The sequence below is a fragment of the Acanthisitta chloris genome, unplaced genomic scaffold (assembly GCF_000695815.1).
Source record: "Acanthisitta chloris isolate BGI_N310 unplaced genomic scaffold, ASM69581v1 scaffold39697, whole genome shotgun sequence".
NCBI classification, from domain to species: Eukaryota; Metazoa; Chordata; class Aves; order Passeriformes; family Acanthisittidae; genus Acanthisitta; species Acanthisitta chloris.
This window is the reverse complement of record NW_008682762.1, coordinates 14,476-36,576: the sequence shown is the minus strand read 5'-3', so window position 1 is coordinate 36,576 and position 22,101 is coordinate 14,476. Positions and strand designations below refer to the sequence as shown.

At 39.8% G+C, this 22,101-nt stretch overlaps 1 protein-coding gene across 1 annotated transcript; it reads right to left on the bottom strand.

Moving 5' to 3' along the window:
* Positions 1-1,076: 1,076 nt before the first annotated feature.
* FBP2 (fructose-1,6-bisphosphatase 2) lies at positions 1,077-21,465 on the bottom strand. Its single transcript, XM_009078641.1, has 7 exons — positions 21,229-21,465; positions 17,861-18,023; positions 16,847-16,939; positions 11,242-11,382; positions 9,912-10,049; positions 3,542-3,661; positions 1,077-1,271 (listed from the first exon to the last, which is right to left on the bottom strand). Exons 1-7 carry the CDS (start codon positions 21,399-21,401, stop codon positions 1,077-1,079), a joined length of 1,023 nt encoding a protein of 340 aa, XP_009076889.1. The 5' UTR covers positions 21,402-21,465.
* Positions 21,466-22,101: the final 636 nt, after the last annotated feature.

Below are 22,101 nucleotides of genomic sequence, written 5' to 3'. Positions count from 1 at the left end.
CACTCTTCCCTTCTCTCCTCACCCCTGCCATTAATTCACTTCTCTCTGTCTCTTCCCTTTTATCCTACTCTTATTTCCAAAACCAACTGCCATGTGCTTATACTAGAAGATCAGAGACTAACTTGTACCAATGTGCATGCCAAGTGTGTAATTTACTAAGAAAACTTCTAAGCTTTTGCAGACTTTCTGACTTTTGTTGTACTTTTCAACTATGAGCATCTACTAATCTTGGGTACTCCCTTGCCCTGAAGGGTGGAACACCACAGTGGCTAGAAATGGCAGTATAATGTCTATGAAATGCCAAGCTTCATTGTGAAATCAGAACCTTTAAAAGTGAAAGACAATGGAGGTGTAACAGTGGCTTTGTGTTCTCTTCTGTTGCAGAGGACAATGGATAAACAGGGAATAGGCATAATTTGAGTGTCACATCCATAGTGATGATTTATTATAGTTTGTGCCATTGAAAGTCGCCTGTCTGTAAATACACAAGGTATTTCCTGTTCTTATGAGAATCGAAATACCCTGGCAACATTGCAGCCTTTTCATCTCTATTAATTACCCAAGACATATATAATGTGGAGCTTAAAAATGCTGCTTCAGACAGCATGAGACTTTTGCTTTTCTTAGGGCTGTCAAGATAAAAAGCATCTACGAAAAAACCTTTGACAGAAAATCCAGATAATGGTATTGCAAATATTGATGTGAAAATCGTGTCTCAAACAATGCCGTCCATGTAACTTTACATCTAAAGCTTCTGATCAAATGGGAGTACTGACACAATTCACCTCCTTTTGTTAATATTATATAAAGTAAGTAGTTTCTATTTAGAAAACAGGTCTCTGTCTCTATGTTTGTGCTGCATAAACCAGAGTTATAAGATTTTACATTTGCCTGCAAGGACAAATGAAATTTTTGAACTTTTATCCCCTTCAGCTATTTTCTCTATTTGTTTTGTTCTCATAAAGTGAGACTTTCACTGAGAGATGGGTGCTAATTACTAGCATCCACCATCTTGAAAGGTACAACTTTTCCTGTAAACTGAAAGTGAATGAAAAACATCTGGTATGGAAAAGACTTTAGCTGCTCTTCTTGTGCTTCTTCACAAAAGCAAGGTATTCTTGCACATCATCTGGAGAACCAAGGATAATAGGAACTCTCTGGTGAATATTGTCAGGTTTCACATCCAATACTGGTTCAGTCCCCGTAGTTGCTATCCCGCCTGCTTGCTCAATGATGAAAGCCATAGGGTTGCACTCATAGAGAAGTCGGAGCTAGAAAGAAAGGGGGAACACATGATTGCCTTTGGGCAATTATACCAAAGGACTTAACAAAACCTAGATTTTGTTTTGTGATTTTGGAGACTTTTATACCAAACTTCAATTGACCTAAGTAGCGATGTCTTTCAATCAGTCCTTCCTTCCCTCTCCTCACCTCCTTAACATCTTCTGTTTTGAGGAAGAGTGTACCAACCCTGCATCCAAGCATCACCACTATCGTTTCCAAGCTGATGTACTGATGTGCAGCACCAGTGGAGCTGTATTTTATTACAAATGTTAAAAGGAGCTGTATGGACCACAGACAAATCTTAAGCCAACTACGTTAACATTTCCAGGCAAGAAAAGGCAAAATTTGTGTTACTTCAGAGCTTGGGGTAATCAAGTTGTGTTTGGTCAGGGTGTTTTGGAGTTTGAAAGTTGATGCTCCCAGTTTCAAATTTCAGGATTTGATTGCCACTCTTCAGAAATGTGACTAGATATTGTTTGCTCTGTACTGTTTATTGAGCATTTTGTTATCTTTCTTTAACTTATAGAAGGAGCTCTGTATATGAGAGCCTACATCCGTGTCATTAGCATTTGCTCTAAAGGCTTTTAATCAATTCCAGTGACATTTGATTCCTCTCAGCTCTCTACCCAAGTACATAGACTGTCTTTCAGGAAAATGATGATCTGCCACAAAGGCATTATTTCTCCAACAAGAAGAGGTTTATGTGAAAAGAACTATATACACTTGCACTCTGAGAAGGAAGGAAGAAAACTTTTATTTGGATTTATCGCACAGTTTTTCTTCTTTCATTACTTAGCTTCATTCTCTCGACATGGTAGTGCAAGCCAGAGCAATCCATTAGTGAATGTAGGCTAACAGTTACGGAAATCTTAATTTCTATTAAATTCTATAAGCACTTTGTTCATTTGTTCTTTTGTTATGTTTCTCATTTTTGTTCTATTCAACAATGGTCTAATACAGATTTCAAAACAAAAAGTTTAATTTGAAGAGGCCAGTCAGCAAACCCACTTTCCTCACACACAGCAAATTCCTTTTTTTGTCTTGCTCTAATGCACAAACAGATCCACATCATTTAATGAGGGCTTTTTTGGGGCGTTGTTTGGGGTTTTTTTTCCCCGGGATGCTGATTCAGATATTTAAATCAAATTTGTCTGGACAAGCATGCAGACATTTTCAGTTTCATATGCTCTAGAGAATTCTTTTCCTGTTCTTGCTTCGAAGATCACTTGGATCTGCTAGTATTGTGATAAACACAAGCCCACCATGATGGAACCAGTAATCCTACATCCTGAAGGCTGTAGACATTGGGACATTCTTCTACCATTGTGGGAGATGGGGCAAGTAAATTTATGAGAGCAAGTTCCTCCACATACCAGCCCTGAACACAAAACTATTTGAACACAGTTTTTAAATATGATATTGGTCAGGAAAGAAGGTGGCAATGGGAGTCAGAACACCATGACCAATTTATTCTGCACTGTGCCAATAATTTCCTAAGGATGACCTGCAGGTTACTGGTGGTCCACAGATCAGCTGTGTAAGTAGGTCTTTTAAAACACATTTGTTTACAATTTTGATAATAAGAGTATCTGATGCTGCAGGAGAAAAGTTGAGGTTCATGGCCCATCGGTTTCAGGGATTCACTGCATTGCATTACACTGCGTTAGGTCACAGTGTGTTCCATACAGGTGTACAAATGGGAAATCATCTTTCCCAAAATACTGGTCTCAGAGCACATGAAATTCACCTTCCACTGACAGAGTTTTCCCGATAGGTAGTAGAAGCCTTTGTTTGCAGAGCTGGTGATAGTAAACTCAGTGCCCTCTGGAAACATTAAGTAGGTAACCTTGGTTTTCTAGCATTGAAACCCTGTCTGGAGTTCAGTGTGTCCCACCTGTGGGACAAATCTAGTTGCCAGTTTAATGTGCAGAGGTCTTCCTTAGGTCCATGTTGTATTGGCCAGCTATGCATAGGTATTTCAGTGGGTTTCTACGGTACTGAAATGGTTATCTTTAGAAAAATCAGCAAAGTCCTTGGTTGCAGTGAAAATCATTTGAGTAGTTTGTAATATTAAAGCACACAGGAAGATGTTTGGCCTGAATTGGCAAGTGCCTAAATTTCTTGCCTATATTCAGTTGCTGATCATCATATCCATTAATAATTATTTCCAGGGGTGGAAAATTACTATGTTTATTTATTTTAACTATTCCTTTAAATCTCTGGCTAAGTTCACCAGAAAGGAAGTCGAATGATTTACCTTTCCTTTAGGATTCTTCTGATTAGCAGGATACATGAAGATCCCACCATACATCAATGTACGGTGAACATCAGCTACCATGGATCCCACATACCTGGCACCATATGGGGAACTGCCATCCTGGAAAACATGGAGTAAAGCATTATATCTACCAGGCTAGACAGCAGTAGTGTGGCAAAGTGTAATTTTGTTATGAAACAGGAATCAAAGCTGTTTAAATCAATGGCTGCTTATGGGTATTGTAAATGCCTAAACCAGCCTGAAGCTTAGCCTTTTATCATCTACCGGGCTCTAAAAGAAGTGCTTTAAAGAACTGCATTCACAGTATGCAAACTGGGGTGCCTGTAATTTGAGTGGAGAATTTGGAATTAACCCCCAGCCTGTGAAAAACCAAAGGAGTGAAAACCTCTTCATGTTATCCGACCAAGGCACTAATTTGATTGTTGATCCTTCACTGATTCCTAAGCCAGGCAATTAGGAGGGATGTCACTTTTCACTACATGTCCAGATGGTTCCCAAAGTACTCCAACTTTTACCTTCTAGCTTATTCATCCAGTGGTGAAATTGGTCATAGCCTTCATTCTGCAGCTTAGTTTGGGAGATAGCAATTTATTCATGAACATAGTTTTCCTTGCTCTCAGCTTAGAAATTAATGTTGTTGAAGGAGAGGTCTTCCTAGTGAGAGCAATCAGGGAGTACTCTTGGCTGTCTCAGGTCTGCTGGTCATAAAAATGGTTAGGCAGGAAATATAGAAGGCAAGCAAGGTGTCTTGACAAATAGAACTGCATACATACCAAATAAGCTCCATTCAAAAAATGGAGTGACATATCACCATACTTTTATGAAGGGGAGGTATAAAATATAAACTGAAAGAAAGCTTTTTGAAAGCTACCATGAGCAGAACTCTGATAATCTTTTGATAGTTCTCATTCTGTCTTCAATGAAGCAGGGGAGGAATTTGCACCTCCCCAGAAAACAACTGGAGATTAGGACTTCCTGCACATTTAATACACATATATGTTTTTGTATTGCAAAGCTAAAAGTTTGAAAAGACCTCTGCAATTTTTTTTTCTCTAGTTCAGTTTTTAAATAAAAGACCTTAATGGCTTTCTACAAATCTCACCCTGTGCTGTTACTAGGACCAGAGAAATACATAGAGAACTTGTTCAGCAATGCCAGGTCCAAGACCTTCAGACATGTTAGTCACCCCTCCCAGCAGAATCGTAAAGTTAACTAAGAGAAGAAAAAACCCACAAGCAGGAGTAAACCACACAAATCGAGAAAAACATCACTCTATTCTGAAATCACTTTTTCAATTGTTCAGTGCAACCATGAACTCTTGATAATTATTCTCTTTTAAAATGCGAAGAGACTATAATGCAACAGAACACTAGGAAGTTGAGTCTTAAGCCGTTAAACATAAGACTTGGATATTTGATATAGCTGATAGTAAAACTGGAAGAGACACCTGTTCCAGCCTATATAATAGCCCTTGTTCAACTGTACTTATGTTGTTTTTCATGATTCTTTCTTGTTGTACACTTTAGGAAAACTATTGGAAATTCAGGAGAAAACAATACAAACTATGAAAAAGATGATGGATAAGACACAGCTTGAAGCTTTTATGTTTAGCTTTGTTTATACCTGGTCCTATTACTTCCAGGCACAACTGAACAATAGTTTTAAGTATTTAGCCCCTTATTTTTCATGCTTATGCTCAAATAATTGCATATTTAGGCTTCAGATGCACTTGTGCCTTTGCAATTGTCAAAATCTGATGTCAGAAAAAAAACCACCTTAAGAGGTGTTAAAGCAAGTTTGCAGTTAAAGTCTGGGAAATATCATTACAGCCTCAAATTACCTTCAAAAATACAATCAAAGAACTCTCTTTTAGGGTTTCAAAAGGTAATGTACCAAGTCTTAAGAAAGGTTTGTGGAACATTAAGCTAAGTCATAGCATATCAACAATAAGCATCCCCTAAAGCAGACTGCTAAGGACTGCTTCTACAGCATCAGCTAAGTAGTCTGCAACCCACAGGTACAAAATTTACTGACCATGAGCTGCACAGCTGAGACATCTGTGTACAAATCATCAGACATGTGTGGAATGTGCAGTATGTCCTATTCACATGCAGATTATTTGCACAATTTCTGTGTACGTGGGCAGTATTATGTTAAGAATCCTTTCTGGGTGCCCTTCCAACTCAGGATATTCTAAGCAGATGAGATGCCACTGAGGTACAAAATTTACTGACCATGAGCTGCACAGCTGAGACATCTGTGTACAAATCATCAGACATGTGTGGAATGTGCAGTATGTCCTATTCACATGCAGATTATTTGCACAATTTCTGTGTACGTGGGCAGTATTATGTTAAGAATCCTTTCTGGGTGCCCTTCCAACTCAGGATATTCTAAGCAGATGAGATGCCACTGATAATTTTAGTGGCTTCTTACCTTTATAGAAATTCACCTGCTAGAAACAGTGGTGAGAAAAATGCAGAAGAGAAATTCCTCCATTCTGATATGGTTATCACTTGAACCACAGAGTGAAATGAAATTTTTACTGCCCTTACCATCCAGCATGGGAGGAATAAATAATGCTTTTAGTTACTGAAATATATTCCTTATGTCTCCAGTTTCATCACTCATGCATTTTTCTTACAGATGAGAAAGTTAATCAGTGTTGCATGCAGGTTGGCATATTGCCTAAGCTTTCTTCTCAAACAAAATAACACAGCATGAGGGCTAGACAGGTTCATCCCAAGTCCTCAGCAATGCCAAGCTGTGTGTTTGCTCAATAACTACTTCTACTTGTTCAGTTGATTCTAATGGAAAAGCTGGACAACCTTGATGTTCCCTTGGTCAGTATCCATGGCGTTTGAGTGAACTTGTGGTTACTCTTGCTTTTACCCTTTCTGCTGCCTCCTTTTTTTTTGCAAAGAAACAGAATGACTCAGAACAGATAGGACCTGTGGTTCTTTTTTTCTTCACACTGTGATAATGTCAATTTTCACTTCTTTATTCTGCTGATTCTTGACAGCTCTGTTCCTCTATAACAGAACAAAACCAGGTTATTTTTGTATAACTACGATGACTAGGAGAGAGGAGGAAAGAAATCTTGTCTACATACTACAACAGCAACACCCAGCATCCCTTGTTTCACATAGAGATGCGGTAGCAAAGGTATGGTGGTTTTATTAGGTTTTTTGTATCACTTGGACACAGCTTGGCTAGCTGGCAGAAGAATGTTTCTACTAAAATGTGCTGTTGATGGCAAGTTTTTTATGACATTGCTAAGACAAATTCTTAACCAGGGAGTCTCCATTGCATAGGTCTCAGCTGTGATGAGACTCAGCTTCTCTTGTGCCTGACTGTAGGAAGAAAAGATAAAAATAGGTGGAATAGCAAAGTATGACAATGCCCACAGCATATTTGTAAGTTCTACTGTTGGTGAACCAGTGCCAGATAGAAGCTAGGGCCCTGCAAACATTACAGAAGGAAGCACCTGCTTTGGGAAGGAGTTAGAGTGAAATTTGTGCAGAAACAGTTTCTGGCCCAGCAGCACCTATTAAACATTGCAAACTGGAGTAAACATGTTGTATTACAGGCAGTCTTGCAAATAGCAGCTTACTTTTCAAGATGGTTAAGCAGGAGGTGATTTTGTCAAGCTTAACAAAAAGTTAGCTTTACTCTCATACCAGAAGATATGTGGCTAGACAAATATTCCCACTAAGAGCCACGTGACAGTGGTAGGAGGTTTACAACTGGGCTGCAGAACAGTAGCACTTTTCTAGTGCTTTTCATTCAGAGTTGATGCCTTAGGTGGATGGTGATCCACAAGAAAATTTGAGGGTCAACATGGTGTAGTAGTCCAGACTGTCTGATCTGGCACACTGTTGCTAGATAGTAAAGGGAAATCTCTCCTCTCCACATAAATAGTTTATTTATAATGTTTGGTTGCCAATGACAATGATAAAGAACATGGGACATGTTGTGGACATTCTACTTTGTTTTCCTGTTTTATTTTTAACTTTTCAGTCTTCTGTGGCAATGTTAGAGAGTCATCTGATCAGCATGTTGACCAAGAACCACAGGAAGGAGTTAATAGAGGTAAGATCAAAAGGAAAAAATACAAGAAAATAACAAGTAGCTGAAATTAATGCCTAGTCTCATGGCTTCTAGTGGCCAGAAGAATATAGGGTCAGTGGTCTGCATTAGCAGGAAGGGGTCACCCCATGCCTCACTTGTCAGTTCCTCCTTAAGTCACAGGCAGGTGGTATCCAGCAGATACCCTCCACTTCCCGTCAGCATGCTGGAGAGAGGAAGACAAAGACCAAAGCTGTGAAATGCTCCACCTGGGCACTACAGGGAAGGTAGGAACATCATGAATGTAGCTGTATCTGGTTAGGCTTACAGATGGTGACAAAAAGCAGGTTTTGTGCTACATAAGAATGTCAACACTTTTTCTCTCTTGTCCACCCACAGTGCAAATATAATGTCCTTTTCAAATCAAGGAACTGAGTTATGCTGTTTCCAAAACTCAGGTTGATGACAAGCTTTCAGATGGGCAAGGCACTTCCTAGTGCTTTGCAGCCCTAACATTGGTGCCTTGGCCCTTCTCATACAGATAACTGTACATCTCAGAGCAGCAAAACAATGTTTTGCTCAACAGCCTTGAGGAGGCTTCCTCCACCCCAAACAACCAATGCGCTTCTGTGCTACTTGCTTTAAAGTAACAAAAACACATTTGCCAACTTTTATTGCAGTAGGACAACAATTTCAGTAGATTTTCCTCAAATAAAGCACAGATTTGAGATAAATTACCATTTGGAACTGAGGCTTTTCCAGTATGTCCTAACCTAAGAATTTAGTGAGTCACATGATAGAGCTGTCCTCACTGATCCTGTGGTGAAATACCTCTGTCTGGTCTTTCCACTGGGTTTGAACTCTTCTCAGTCTTTTCATAGTTATCTGGGGTTGATGTACTTGTTTGAGAGTTTCATTTTAAGCAACACTTTGCAAAAGTACAAATTAATAAATCCAGTCTTAGGGCATTACAGTGAATACATAGCCTAGCATAATGTGATCAGAAGGAGATGCACAGATGTTCTCCACTTTCCCAGCTGGATTAGGTTTCAGGAAGTATGAAAGCGGTGACGTGGGCTTCTGCTTCTCTCACAGCTGAACTGAACACAGATTTGAAGTTTCAAAACAACTTCAAATATTAAAAATGAATATATTTAGAATGCTGTGACATGATACTCCCTGTAGCTACAATCTGGGTGATATGGAAAAGAGGTTTAGGTATGAGATCAGCCTTGCAGCTGTAGCCAATGTAGTAAATACAGATATTCAGCTCAGAAGGAGGAGTTTATCACAGGACTGTAGTTTAAATGTTTACTTGCTCTATTTCCCTTGTACAGCACCTTGAGGTTTTCTACTGGATCCATTTTTTTAACATGAACCATATGTAAGTATTCTCATCAACTAACAACTTGAAAGATAACCCTATGTCTTTTTTTTTAAAAAAAAACCAAAATAACAACCAATCAACCAACCAAAACATAGTCAAACAAACAAAAAAATCCCCAAAACAAAACAAAACAACAAGAGGAACATTAAAACCGCTTTCCTGACCAAATTCAGTCCTGAGTTGATCCACATCACCATACTTCTTTATGAAAAACTAGTCACATAGCCACACTTTATGGAGAGCTTCCAGCTTTCCACGTTGAGAGTTTGTGTTCTGTCCTCCTAGCATTGACAAAAGGCCATACAGAACTATGTGCCCAAGGAAGTTCATCAGATATAGGATGCCTCTCTTTTAACAATTGAACAATGTGAAATTTGTGCCTCACATAATTTGTTTTGTTGGGGTTCTTTTGATCCAGAGGTTGGTTCATGATCCATATGATGCAAATAGAGAATGCAAGAGTGATACTGCATTTCTCAGGTGCAAGCATGTACAGGAAAGAGATCACTGCAAGCACCTTCTGGGGGGTATGTGCATTCTAGTCCCAAATGCCCAGCTGCACATATGACTGAACGGCATATTCAGATAAAGATAGAAAATAAGGATACCCACAAATTTGGCTGGCACAGTTTCAGAGCTTTGTTGAAAAATCTGATTCTTCGGCACATTTTCCTTCACACAGTTATGAACAAGCTATGATTCTATTTACCAAACTCTAAGTTACAAAAGATGTCAGGGCACCAGAACAAACACATTAGATACATACCCAAAATGGACCTGATGGCATGAAAAGGTTACATGGGGCTCAACTCAAGGAGGCCTTCAAATCCTTTTCCATCAGCCAGAATTGCACTGAATGCAGTGCTTGCCAGTGCATTGCTAGTAATTGCTTACCTCAGGGAATTTCTTCTTTTGTAAATATTCTGTCATTTCAGGATAAAAATACTTCGCATATCCTTCATTGAGACTGTATATCTTCCCTTTCTGCTTGATTTTAATATCTCTGTCCACCAAAATAAATTCACCAATACCCTGCAGAACATGATAGATGAGCTATTAGCAAGCAGCGGAAAATTTTGTTGACTCTCTTTAGCAGCTGTCACACTAGAGATGGCAGAAATGCTAGCACAGCTTGGTCCTTTCAACACCAGTCTTGTGTATAACCTCACAGTATTTCAAAAAGAGCAGAAAGCAGAAAGTCTGCATTAAGTTAGTGAAAACTTGTCACATTGGTACTATAAACAAAAAGCAAATTGAGTGCAATAGTTAGCATATCAAAAGAACACCAGCCAGACCTGAAAGCAGATGGATCATGAATTTCTGTCCACAAATCATGAGGCTGCAAATTAAGAAATTACACTGTCTTCTGAATTTTTAACTCTTCCTGCCTATCTTCTCTAAATACCTTAGAGTGAATGTGGTTAGCTATCCCCAGGTGTTGCTGTCACAGTTCAAGTTCCACCTTCTCTTTTTCTCTCTCTAACCAGAGCATTTCAGGTCCCAGTTCTTTCCACTTGGAACAAGATTATTTATAAATGCTAAAAGTTTTGATAATAATGCATCCTTTTATATATTAAAAAAAAAAAACCCTCCTAAGTTATTGCCCACATCTAATGCTGGTTTTACAAATGAATGGTCTTCCTGCATGACTACAGTAACACTTGTTGGACTTTTGGGCTGGGCACTGAGGGGTGGCAGATGTCCAATTGTACAGGCATGGTTATGCTTTTGCAAATCTTTGTGTATGCAGCTTAGGTGACTTAGCCATAAAACTAAACTGCACTCAGGAAATCAAACATTTCTCTGCATGAACTGTATCAAAAAGCCAGTCTTTGCCTCAGGCTAAACACTGAACATGCAGATGTTCTTTTACAGACAGAAAAATCAAGAACAAGAGAGAAGAGTTCTTTAAGTGGAGGCAAAGACACTGTTCAGATTAAATTTTCTTAAGTTTTTGTTTGAATGAACAGGATTTCAAATGCTTAACTAAGAATTTAACTTAACTTCTCTGCTACTGAATAGAAAAAAAACAAACAGGTATTGCAACCAACATGCCTATGTATTATTAAATACTTCTAAGGAAGAGGTGGGGTGCTGCTAGACATGAATAAAAGAATTGCATAGATTGCCCAGATTACAGAGACAAGAACCAACAAAAATAAGTAAAACCAAGCACATAAAGCTTTAAAAGATAGTGGCAATGTGATCTACACCATGACTGTACCGGATCAAGCATGAAGCAGTCCACTCCTTGTCCTGTGGAGAGGGCAACCAGTGTAGCACTACCATACAGGGCATAGCCTGCAGCGACAATCTTGCGTCCAGGCTGTAAAGCATCTTTTTCAGAGGGTTCATCGTCTGTTTCCTGAGGAAAAATTACCATTGGACTGAAGGTTAAATTCTGATTATGAACAATCAAAACAAGGCTTCAATAATAATGTGTGACAAATTTCATTTTTGTGTCTATGCAGGCCTTTGAAACAACTGAAAAAGAGATTATTCACACTAGCTCAGAACAAGTTTGATACAAGTACACATGCACGCTGGGACAGGAGGTTGAAAGTTTGTTATTTTATACATGTTGCGCAATCAATATGATACCTGCAACAAAACTGATACCTTAGCATTACAGCCCAGTCTATTAATTCAAGATCATCAGAAATCTGAGACACGGCAGAGGGACTAATTTTCTGTAAATGTAAACATAAGCTGTGATACTGACACCCCTCAGAGGGAATAACTGTGAGATAAATGCTGTAATTAGCATTACAGACAAAATGCTTTCAGTAATACAGATTGTGCAGCATGATGGAACCAAGTTTATGCACTGGTCTCTGCTCATGAAGAGATGGGTAACTGAAAGGACATAAAAGTTCATATTATATATAAAATAACAAATGTGTTTAATTATGTAAAGTGCCTTTGAGTAGGTATACATCTATAACTCTACACAGAACATTCAGGTGGCATTTCACTTTATACTTTTAGCCAAGTTCTGACACTTATATTTTGATTTGGCACTTTGCTTACCACTGAACAAGCAGACCTGTCTGGTGCAAATATTTCCAGACAGCTCTAGGGGTGTGTCTCTGCCATGGCTTACAAGAGTTTGTCTGGCAGGGTAAGCAAGGACATGAGCCAAGAATACTTGGGGAGGCTGGTTCCAGCCTTCACCTTCTGCAACTACAAAACGGATAGGGAATGCTTGATATTAATGTTTATTTAAAAGCTTGCCAGTTGTGGTGGGTCTTGTGTGGATGCTTTGATGATGATTTGTGAGGAATTAAAATGAGAAACCCCCTTTTTTCAGGCCTCAGTTTAGTATTTCATTGTTCCAAACTCAGTTTCTCAGTGACTGCATGGGCTTAATTGGATTGAGTAGCAGCTAAGTAGAAATAGCAAATCTAGCACAGAATATATGGGTTAAAAAATAAATCAGTGAAGACAGTTTTGTGCAGGAAAAAATTGATTAATATTGAGTGAATTCTTTAAAAATCAAGAATGATGTCTATAGATATTTTTCAATGGAAAACATCTTTTCTCCCACAGAGGAAATTCTCTGGTGTGCCTCATGGCAAGGAGCTCTCAGGGTGCCCATCCAGGTCCTAGCAAGGTGATTCCATTCATCATTGTCTGCCAACATCTAGAGGAAAACTCAGATATGGAACACCAAAACTACATCTTTCTTGGTATATGAAGACAGTAATTTCACATCAAAATGTTTTCATTTCAGCTGAAAGATTTTGTCACTTTTATTGCCACACTTAGAGTTCTTAACAGTATTTTGCTCCAATCTTTTTATTGTTATTAATTTGCCAAGTCCTTCTGTGGAAAAAAAATCCAGTTGCCAACCAGCTCTTCATGGAGTTGAAATACAGCATATACAAATACCTCCAGTACCCAGTCCCTTGAAATTATGTTCAAGCTGCTTTCTCAGAGAGGTTATAAAGTGCATGATGAAGGAAGACTAGTTAAAACATCTGTTTCTATATTTCAGAGGTTTGAATATTGACTAATAGTGGCTAATACTTTGCTAACCAATCTTATACAGAACCAACTATTATGCCCTACACAGCATCATCTCTTTCAAAAATATATGCCCATGGCACATATATCTCAACATCAAAAGCAATGGTTGTCTATAGTAGACAAATTATTTGCAACATTAAATGCAGAGTTAAAGATATATTTACACAACTAGTTGCAAACATAGTATGATTGTTGTAGCTTTTTGTATGCTTTTCCATTAAATAAAAAGTCTAAATACTGCAAAGAGATTTGTTTTATAGGACATGGTGTATATACAGTATACATAGTTGCTGGTTACATATGATATTGATTTAAAATATTTTTTCTGAGATGAGTTTTTCAGTCCTATTTCTTAAATGCATTTCCTAAGTTTATATGGCTGAGATATCATATATTTGTTGACTATTCTGAAAAAAATCCAGAGGAACTCTTCCTTCAGGAGATAGTTCGGCAGAATTAATTTGTTTATCTATCCATGGTCACAACAGTGTTTCCAAGATATAGCTTCCAAAAGGAAGGAAGAAAGCTCAGTCTGAAACAAACATTTTGTAGAGCTCGTCAGAATGTGGAAAGGCCACAGAATAGCTGATATTTCATTGTTAGGACTATAGGAGTTTTGTCCTGCCAGGTAGCACGTACTGTGAAACAAACCAGGGAGTTAAGCTGACCAGTACACTCTTCAGTGATGTGTATTTTCACTTCTTTCTGATGTACAGATGGATTTCCTTTCCATTATATTTTGAATATGATGGTGGTAGTCAAATATCTTTATGCTAAGCACTGAAACAGGTGGATGGACTGTGGAGAAGCTCTGACATAGTCACTTCAATTCATTGTTGATGTGAAGCAGATGAAAAAAAGGTCTGCAGAGTTTGGCTATAGGGGTACCCTCAGGTGATATCTGAGTTGCAATTTTTTGCATGTAGGATTTGCCTAACATTACACACCAGCACTGGGAGTAGCTCTGGAGGGACTTAGTCTCCAAGTCTCCATTTGTATCATATGTTTCATGAGTATCCTTTGCATTTACACTGAATTCTTACACCTTCTCTATGAGGGACCACATGAAGGGGAGGACATTGTCCTCATGACAGTGAAGGGTGGCAAATAAAATACATCAGAGGCACTGGGCAAAGTTACAAATTAAAACCAGAGTGACACAAAGCAACAGAGTTTCATAGCATATTTGTGCAGTCTGAATTGAGAGTTGTAGATTCAGCTCAATGGCATTAAAACTGGAAGAACCCAAGCGAAAAATACTTATTGTCACCACACCCTGACACTCTGGCATCTTAGAGCCCCTTAGCAGCAACAACTGTTGAGGTCATGTCCTTTGCTGATTCAGCAAAGCTCCTCCCTCAGCTCCACTTTCTGATGGTTTCAGTCTTTTTAACACCACCACCCATGCTTCAGAAGGCAAAATCCAGCCAGAACATTAAATAAACCTGAGCTGATATGTATTTCCTGGTGACTTTTCTCTAAGAAACTGATGCAGTGTTTTCTGACAGGAGGCAGTGGTACCTGCCACCATGGTGGATACTCTGGATTCGGAGCAGTCAGAGAAACAGTTTCAGGTTTGAAATGTGTTCGCCAAGTCTGGCCCTGGTAGAAAAGTGCTCATAATCTTTTTTCCTTTCCTAACATGAGCCAAATATTTCAGTTCTTGAGGGTGTGCCTTTGGCAATGAAGATAAGGTGAGGCATGGTGAGAAAATCAGTCATCCACCCATCTTAGAATCGGCTGGTGCTAAGGTTCATCCTTTGGAATTACAATTGTTCTAGCTTTTCCACAATGTTGTTCACCAACATTAAACAGCCTGAAATTATGTTTTGTTTCTTAAGTGATACTTAAGTGATACTTAAACACAGGGATAAACAACTCACTTTTAATCTTTTCACACTACCCTTCGGTAACAATCAATAAGGCACTTGTTTAATTATTTCAAAGTGTTTGAAGTTACTAGTGTTTAAAGGTGATAGTGTTGCTATGATATTGTGTTGTCAGAGTTACATTAAGTAACATGTACTTTGGAATTAGCGTTTTAATGAAAGTGTTCTGCAAGTGAAAGCCTGTAAATTCAACATTGTTTCTAACTGTGCAGAGAAAATTGAAAAGCTGTTCTTGTAATGGAGAAACACTGTGTCATCCTAGCATTTCAATTGGATATGAACTATTTGTATGAAACAATGTAATTTCCTTTCTATGAAGCACTGAAACATACACACACCGAAAACAGTAACTTAAAACAGTATTTACAACAACTATGTCAATATATAGTACAACAACTGTGAAAGGATCAGAAAATTATTTGAAAGCTTGAGCATTTGGAAACTTGGGAAGTGTTCTAATTCTGAAACAGAATCCTGAGAAAGACTGGGCAGCCCATACTCTTTGCAGACATTAACGGGAGAGTTAAAGATAGCAGAGAAATCACAGTGAGCTCTTGCCTTTGTAGTTATACAGAGTAAATTAGCACAACATTTCTAAAGAGAAAGATGGTGTTTAGTATTTATAAGGTGGTTCTTACCACCTTTAAGCATAGTGGACAATGTAGCCATTGCATGCTGCAAATTTTAGGAGCTGCTTTTGTCATTTAGGCTATTTTTAGAGAGATAACTTAAAAGGGTGGGGTCCTTTTGCTTACCCTAAGAGTACATTTCACAGATAGCATCCACACAGATAAGCTATCTTCTCTATAAAAAGCGAGATGCTGGATGGTGCTGGAGGTAGTCCCTGGGCTGCTCTTCTCACAAACCATACCCAGGCATCATCTCAGTGTTTTCTGACCTGCACTGCACCTATGGTGTGCATTTGCACTAACCATTAACCATGCAGACAGCCATATACCAGGATTTGGCTTGTGCCACAACCCCCTTGAGACTGTGCCATAATTATTTGGTTCACCAGTAGACAGATGCATATTCTCTGCAGTGATGATTAGTGTATCTCCTACAAGAAATGTAAAAATTGAGGACTAGCCAGTTGAAAATAATGAGTTAAAAGAGGAGAGATACTTTAAAGACATCTTCCTTTGTTTTAAGTGTAGCATCTGAGTCTGCAAAGACTTCTTTGAAGTCACAAGCACTGTAAATGTTACTTCACAATAGTAATGGCTGAGGGTCTCTCACAGTCATATGACTGTGAGCTCAGGCTTTGGGAAAAACACCAACTGCAGGGAGATTAGCAAACAAATCACAAGACTTGGCATGACTAACTATTAGCATTTGTAATTGTCTGCGCAGTTGCTGTTGTGTGCAGCCCCATGGGAGCAGACATGCTGGCAGGGCCTGGACAAATGCAGGTGACTCCTTCCTTCAGTCTCCATCATTACCACGCTTGTAACTCCTGTCCATAACAAGCATGGTAACTTGTGCTGGAAAGCTACCGCACTGGTAACCACGATACATCCAGGCAATGGCTGCCAGCCCTCCCCAGTCAGTGTCCAGAAGGACAAACACTGTGATTTGTGAGCCCCAGGACACCCCTCAGTGAGTCAGGCATCACTGAAGGAGCTAACCAGCTGCCTGATGGTGAGAGGGCTTTATTTAAGAACCAGTGTGTCTGGAGGAGGGAAGTGCTGCCACCTAACAATTTCATGGGGCGGCGTGTCCCCTTTCTGGGAATTCAGGCAGCATATTAGCACACACTAATCTCAAGTGTTACCTCTTCTACTCCCTCTAAGGCTGTTTTCCCCAGAAACATTTGCAGGACCTAGGAAAGAAACTAACAAGGTGATGAACCCAAGACATTTTGCTTTCACCAAGTGAATCATGCCATATGTCCATCATCCATCATATTACCTTTCTGTAGATAGCAAATATTGTTCCTATTGGTGCCAAGCAGTCTATATTGGATGAGCCATCAAGGGGGTCAAAGCACACCACATATTTACCCTAAACAGAAATGACAAGGGAAGCATTAGATGATATGTTGTTTTGTGTTATTATTTCTTTTTACTTGACAAGTCCCATGTTTTTATAACTGCATTTAGCCCTCCAAATATGTCTGATATGGCTTGCCAGAGAAGGCTGCACTGCTGACCCAGCTGGCCCTGCAGCACAACAATGACTCCCTGAGGGTCTGCCACAGAAATAGGAGTGGGTATGTTTCTGCTTTGACAGCACAAAATCAGATGATAGAAAGGAGCAGTCCTCTGCTATCAAGTAGTGTGAGAAATCATTTGAAAGCAAAAGGAGTGACTCATTCTGGAAGCAAGAATCTTCCTCAAGTAAATATGTTTTATTTTAATACCCTTTGTTTCGAATGGAAGGATTTCCCTGTGATGTGAGGTTTGAGGGTAAGAAGGCAGAAAGAAAATGTCTTTGGTACAGGGCAGGTTACATCAGCACGAGCAATATCTTACTGCAATAGGATCCCCTCCTGGGGGAAGCCTGATGAAGCAGTCAGGTGTTTCCTTTGGACATGTAACATAAAACCCAGTTCTGCCAGGCTCTCGTCTCATTTTATCTTGCCTAAATATTAATGTAATCCAAAACCATTACACTGGTGGGCAGGGAATGTAATAGTACACTTACACCTGGGACCTGGGATGTGTTAACAAGCTCAAAAATAATCATTCTTCCCCCTTCACAAAACTTTAATAATAATTTTACCCTCCATACCTCCTTCAGCTGTTGAAACCATGCCATCCACCACAGTTATTAATCAAAACAATGGTGTAATGGTGCAAATTTTCTCAATTCCCCAGGGAAGGGTTAGTTTTGAGGCCAGGCCCGGGTTTCATACTTGAAACAAGAGTGCCATCTGCTGCTGGCTGAGCCTATAACCCCCCTGAACGCAGGAGCTGCACAGACCCGCTTGTCTTTCGGGGTGATGATAGCCTCTTTGTTCTCCTCTGTGACCAGGACGCAGGTGCTGTAAGAGGACTGGAGCATATTAATCACCAGGGAGTTGGATAATACATCCAGTTTCTTCACCTCATCACCAGTCACATTCACGGTGCCAGCTATACCAAACCTACAGAAAAGTAAAAGTATCAAGAAGCCTGAGGGAGGCCAATATTACAGGGTTTTAGGGGAAAAGAAAACAAGTCAGGGTGGCTCCTTCCTCTCATCTTCCCACATCTTTGGATTCCCCATCATAATCTTTGGATTAAACTGCTAAGGTCCGTTATAAGACTGGTGCTGCTCCTAGAAAAGAAAAGCATGTATAAGAAAGAGAAGGGGCAATGGTATCATTTTGGGGCTTTACCTGAGTCCTTTTCCTCCTGCTTTGATGTTCTCTAGGCCAGGACCAGAGCCTACAGCCCAGCTTGTGGGTGCCAGGCTTCCCTAGCAGCCCCACAAACGGGCTGGCAGCAGCTTTGAGGAAGCAGAAGGGCCAGGTAGCATCTGCACTGTTTTCTGCCTCTGGCTGCTCACAGCTCCATGACTGCCCTTTAACCCACATTCATTCAGCCCACAGACAGCCCCAAATCAGAAACTTTAAATACATCCCCAGGTAATTTCCCATACTGAACTGTATCTCAGGATCAAGGTCTGTTTTATTCAGTGATCCACAGCTGAGATAGGATGATGCTTCTTTTTCCTATCCTGATGTTAGCAATATACTAATGAAGTAGCATATATGTTTCTGAGATTTCTAGTTGAGAAAACACTGTTTAGACCTAAAGTGCATGATCTAGGCATCTTAGAAATGTAAGAAACCACGCATGGAGTAGACGTAGCTATTTTTTTTTAATTATGGAAAATTCAAAGAAAGAAAGAAAAAGGGGGGGAATAAGAAAGGGGCAAGTAATTAGTCCTAATTAGTCCCTAGTATGATGTTGGTCAGCAGCAGGCTTTAGCTGGGGGCAGAGTAGGTCTCAAAGCTGAAAGCTGCCTGAGCTTTTCAGAAGTATTGAGCATTTTGAGCATTTTATTTTGGAGTGTAAAATTTGAGATACTGGAAAGGACCGTGATTTTCATGGAGTGCTAAGTACCTATTCCCCAGTTAGTGTATTTTCAGGCACAATCCCAACTCAAGTCTATGACTTGGTAAAAGTTCTCCTTCATTTTTGAATTGCAAATTTGTTAAAATGTCTATGCTGAGCTCTTCAGCACTAGAGAAGACACTTCACAGCCTCCTATTTGGAGGGGCTAGAAAAACCAGAGCTCTTTAACTACACAGATGCAGATGAATGTAAGCCAGTCACAGTGGTTGAAAGTTTGCCACGAGAATTTTTGAAATTTCATGGTTAGTTGCAGTAATTCAAATGGTGCAAGTTACTGATTTGTGTGTTTGGAGTCTTTAGATATTTCTGATTCACCGTCTCAAGCTTTTGTTTATAGAGAGAGACATTTGCTCTTTAATGTAATAGGTGTTTTTTGTTGAAAGAGAAGAAGGCTATGTGGCTATTCCAACCCTAGTTTCTCTGCACTTATTACATACTTCAGAGATTGCATATTGAAAGATAAAAGTGACATGAAAACAACTGTTCTCAGGTGATAACATGGGATAAAATGTTTCTAAAATCATGGGAGTTAAAGTAGGCCTTAGTGGCAAGCTAGCTGAAGTAGGCCTCAGTGGCAAGGTAGCTAAAGTAGGCCTTAGTGGCAAGGTAGCTAGAATAGGCCTTAATGAGAAGAGTGATCATTATCTTAGCAGGTCGAGGTGTACCTGTGCACGTACACCTGGGTACCTACCTGTACGTACCCCCTAAATAACAGATAATTATACAACCATCATGGAAAAGGGGGTTCGAACTCATGCTCGGGTGAAATACAACAATGATGGAAGGGGGACTGAAACTCATGCTTGGGTGAAGCATAACAAGGATGAAAGAGAACTCGAATCATGCTTGGATGAAATCAATAGAACAATAGCAAAGTAATGATTAACATATGACTATACCATGGTTATGTAAGAGAAGAGTATAAAAATGTATCCATCTCAGAACCATGTCGGAGTCAGATTTGGGTCTGTACCCCGGCTCCCAGAGCTCTTCAATAAAAGCACCCATATAATCATTCCGTGATTATGTGTTTTCTACGCTAACACAGGGAGGCAAAACAGCTCAGCTTCACCTAGTAAGGATATAGGCAAAGCATAGTTATACAGTAATGGCATAGGACCCTGATGCTGCTGTTAATTTTGAGTATGTCTCATATCTGCTCTACATTCTGTGGTCTGTGCCTGTAAAGTGAGGGTGAGAGTTTTGAGACATTGAATTCATGATTTGCAAAGTTAATTGAGGACTTTGACCAAATAATCAACAGAAGCACAAACAAAAGTCCCAGTGTCACACATTTTTAGTGTTTCCATGGGGAAAAAAATCCCAGAACAACAACAAACAAAACACAAAACCAAACCAGAACAAATGTTGATTTTCTTTCACAAATATATTCATTGTCTCTTTCATGCATGTATGTATATGTACATACTTGGCATGTCCAGAAACATATCTTTCAATACATTTCAAAACCTTTCTATTCTAAAAGCATAATCCCTGAACTGCTTCAGATAGATCAGGTTTAAAAGACAGAGGCTGATGTCTATTTCACCTGGTTGCATGAGGAACAGCTCAGTACATTCCAGTTATGCTAAGGCAATTCTTTATTCCATTTGCTAAAGCAGTAGATGCCAAATTATTATGTTTTTTTCATATAGGGTCTTTTGAGACTCCCTGCCTGCAACCCTGATTGAGGGATAGATCTGAAGGAAGGAAGGAGAAATGCACCCATGCATGGCAGTGTATGGCATTTCTCACAGGGCTGTTGCTTTAGGCCATTACTTATACAGCAGACAGGCAAAAAATCAACTTCCCAAGACAAGACAAGCCCTGATTTGCACAGTTCAGCAGCATGGCTTGGATGCTAGTGGAAAATATCACAGTGTGATAGTCTGCATTAAAAATATCATGGTGTGATTTTCAGCAAATTCACAGTAGATTTAAAAACAGATAAATATCAACAAGTACAAGAGATATCGAGGTGAACAGTACATTGAAGTTCTGACTTATATTTTTAGATTAAAATATTAGAGAACTGTGGTTAGTTTAAATGTCTGTCTTGTGCCCAATATTAAGATGCTCCAGAAAGAGATCTCCTGCTTCCCACTCTTGATAATCCAGGCTCTGACCTCAACACTTCTGAAGTATTTAATAATCCCTGCCCACTCCCCAGCCTTGCCATGCAAGCAGCTGTAACTCCTCTTCCTCCCTGTATCCCAAGGTAGGACTCACATGTGGGCAAGGCCTGCCTTTCTGACAGCAGAGGAAATGGCCTTTATGGCAGTCAGTATGGAGTTGAGCAGCTGTGTCAGCTCCCCTGTCGTTCCTTTAACGCGCCGTCCCTTCTCCATAACGAATCGCGTGAGCGTCAGCATATCTGTTTCAAAGTGGGTTTTTTCAGTCATTTTTCCTGGGTACCAGAGTTCCTGTCTTCTTGGATGGACAAGATGCTCTCTGGCTGTGTTGAGATCTTAGATAGCTGTTCTATTTTGAGGTGAAGCTGTTGGCTGCGTTGCTGGTCAGAGTTTATTAAGATGTTTCTGAGACCATGTGGTTTAGTGCTCAGAATAACTGCACCCCAAGCTGGCCCCACGGCTCTGCTGGAGGCATGGCAAGGAAAGGAACAGAGCCTGGGATGGGACTACAGCTGAGCAGCCACTGCTCTGCTGCTTTCCCCACACACTGAAATTAGCTATGTGCAGATCTAGTTACATTTTCTAATTGTACATTAGACAATGCAAATGCAAAACTCTCGCTGGCTGCTTAGCTGATAATGGCTTTCCTGTTGATGCTGCTCAGCAGTGGGCTCAGTATAGGCAAGGCAACACATAAAATTTGCAAGGCAGCAGAAATGAAGGCACTGAATATTGGTAACCATGCATGCAATAGTGTTCCACAGCAGAGCATGCACCACACTGTGAATTCAGTGAAGTTCCCTTCCCATGATCCTTGCTTGTCCACCCTCTTTTGGCCTCCTCCATAGGGAAAGGTTTTGAAGGTGTGGCACACATCCCAGGGGAATCAACAGGAGGTTCAGGGTGCATGTAGACATGTATTTATTAAAGATGCATTATGTTGCCAGTTGCTCTGTTGCAAACTATTTTA